Genomic DNA, 1560 nt, shown 5'->3' with positions numbered 1-1560 from the left:
TCACTGACACCGACTGAAGTGACACAACCAGAGCCCAAAACCAGAGCTGAGTTCCTCAGATATTCACGCCAAATCACACTGGATCCAAACACAGCACACACACGGCTGTTATTATCTGACGGGGACAGAAAAGTGACAAAAACAAGACAGCCTCGGTCTTATTCTGATCACCCAGACAGATTCACTTCACGGTGTCAAGTCCTGAGCAGAGAGAGTCTGACTGGACGTTGTTACTGGGAGGTGGAGCGGAGAGGAGTGGTTTGTTTGGCAGTTGCATACAAGAATATCAGCAGAACAGGGAGCTGGACTGAGTCTGGATTTGGACACAATGACAAATCTTGGGCGTTATCTCCTTGCACACAAAATTCTATTTTTTGGTACAACAACGTCCACACCCCCGTCTCAGGTCCTCTGTCCTCCAGAGTCGGAGTGTACCTGGATCAGAGTGCAGGTATTCTGTCCTTCTACAGCGTCTCTGAAACCATGACTCTCCTCCACAGAGTCCAGACCACGTTCACTCGGCCACTCCATGCTGGACTTCGTTTAGTTTCTTTCGGAGCCACTACTGAGTTCGTAAACTGAAATAGCAAAAAATCGTTTAAGGGTTAAACTCTGTGTTTGGTGTCCATGTTTGTTGCTGAGAGCTGATTGTTGTTTTTTCACTGCTCACAGATCAGCTGTCAGTCAAACATTATGGGCGGGACTTTGAATATTTTTATTTAATACTTTAAAACCAGGATTGATATCTGTTTTCTTGAGTTGTGTTGGTTTTGATGCAAATTTTAAATAGTGGCCAAAAGTGGAATTACATCGCCAGGGTCGGTCACATGATTCACAAAGACATCTGTTAATCAGTAAATAATTTTTTGGGAGCGTCAACACCCCTGCAAAACCACTCCTATCACTGTCTACATTTAATCCATCCGGTTTGCTAACATTTGGAAAGTGTTAAAGAGCTGCGAGATTACATTTTTTAGACCGCCATTCAAGTACGCGAGGGAACATTCTGGAAGTCAGTCGCTCCTCCGGAGAAGTCATCTGCTCGGGCACACTCAGCTGTGCTCGGCTGCAGTTAGTCTCTCGTATGCATGCTCTATGACGACAGCAGCACATGTAGGTGCAGCAGCCTGTAGCTCCTCAAATTCGGGCTACTTTTCCGCTATATTTTTCTATTTTTTCGACACCACGACCCCTTCTGGTGAAGCACGACTTTTCCACGAAGGAGAAGCACTAATCAACATCGGGAAAAGCTGCATGGGGTTTGGACTGAATGCAGCAGACTACGAGAGGATCTCCACCAACAGCAACGCCGAGCAGCCGGTCAGACCAGAGGGGAGAAACCAAACCGAAAGCTCTGGACGAAGAGAGGGAGGAGAGCCGGCATCAGGGCGAGGCTGACCCGACTTGGACCGACAGCGTCTCCTCTACCAGGCCTTTTACTGGCTAATGTCCGCTCGCAAGAGAATAAAGTGAACGAGATGAGATTGAGACTCACTCAGTAAAGAATCAGAGACTGCTCTGTAGTGCTGAGCGATACGGAAAAAAAAGTCTTATCATGAT

The 1560-nt window shown here is 47.0% G+C and overlaps 1 protein-coding gene across 1 annotated transcript; it reads left to right on the top strand.

Annotated features, from left to right (window-relative positions):
• Positions 1-24: 24 nt before the first annotated feature.
• On the top strand, positions 25-573 carry LOC121966421 (tripartite motif-containing protein 16-like protein; the record flags this gene model as incomplete). Its single annotated transcript, XM_042516516.1, has 1 exon — positions 25-573. A coding segment is annotated over one exon (549 nt), but the record flags the coding sequence as incomplete, so codon positions are not given.
• Between the last annotated feature and the right edge of the window lie 987 nt (positions 574-1560).

Source organism: Plectropomus leopardus, unplaced genomic scaffold, assembly GCF_008729295.1.
Source record: "Plectropomus leopardus isolate mb unplaced genomic scaffold, YSFRI_Pleo_2.0 unplaced_scaffold24483, whole genome shotgun sequence".
NCBI lineage: Eukaryota > Metazoa > Chordata > Actinopteri > Perciformes > Serranidae > Plectropomus > Plectropomus leopardus.
The sequence above is the reverse complement of the archived record's forward strand: the minus strand, read 5'-3'. Positions and strand labels throughout refer to the sequence as shown.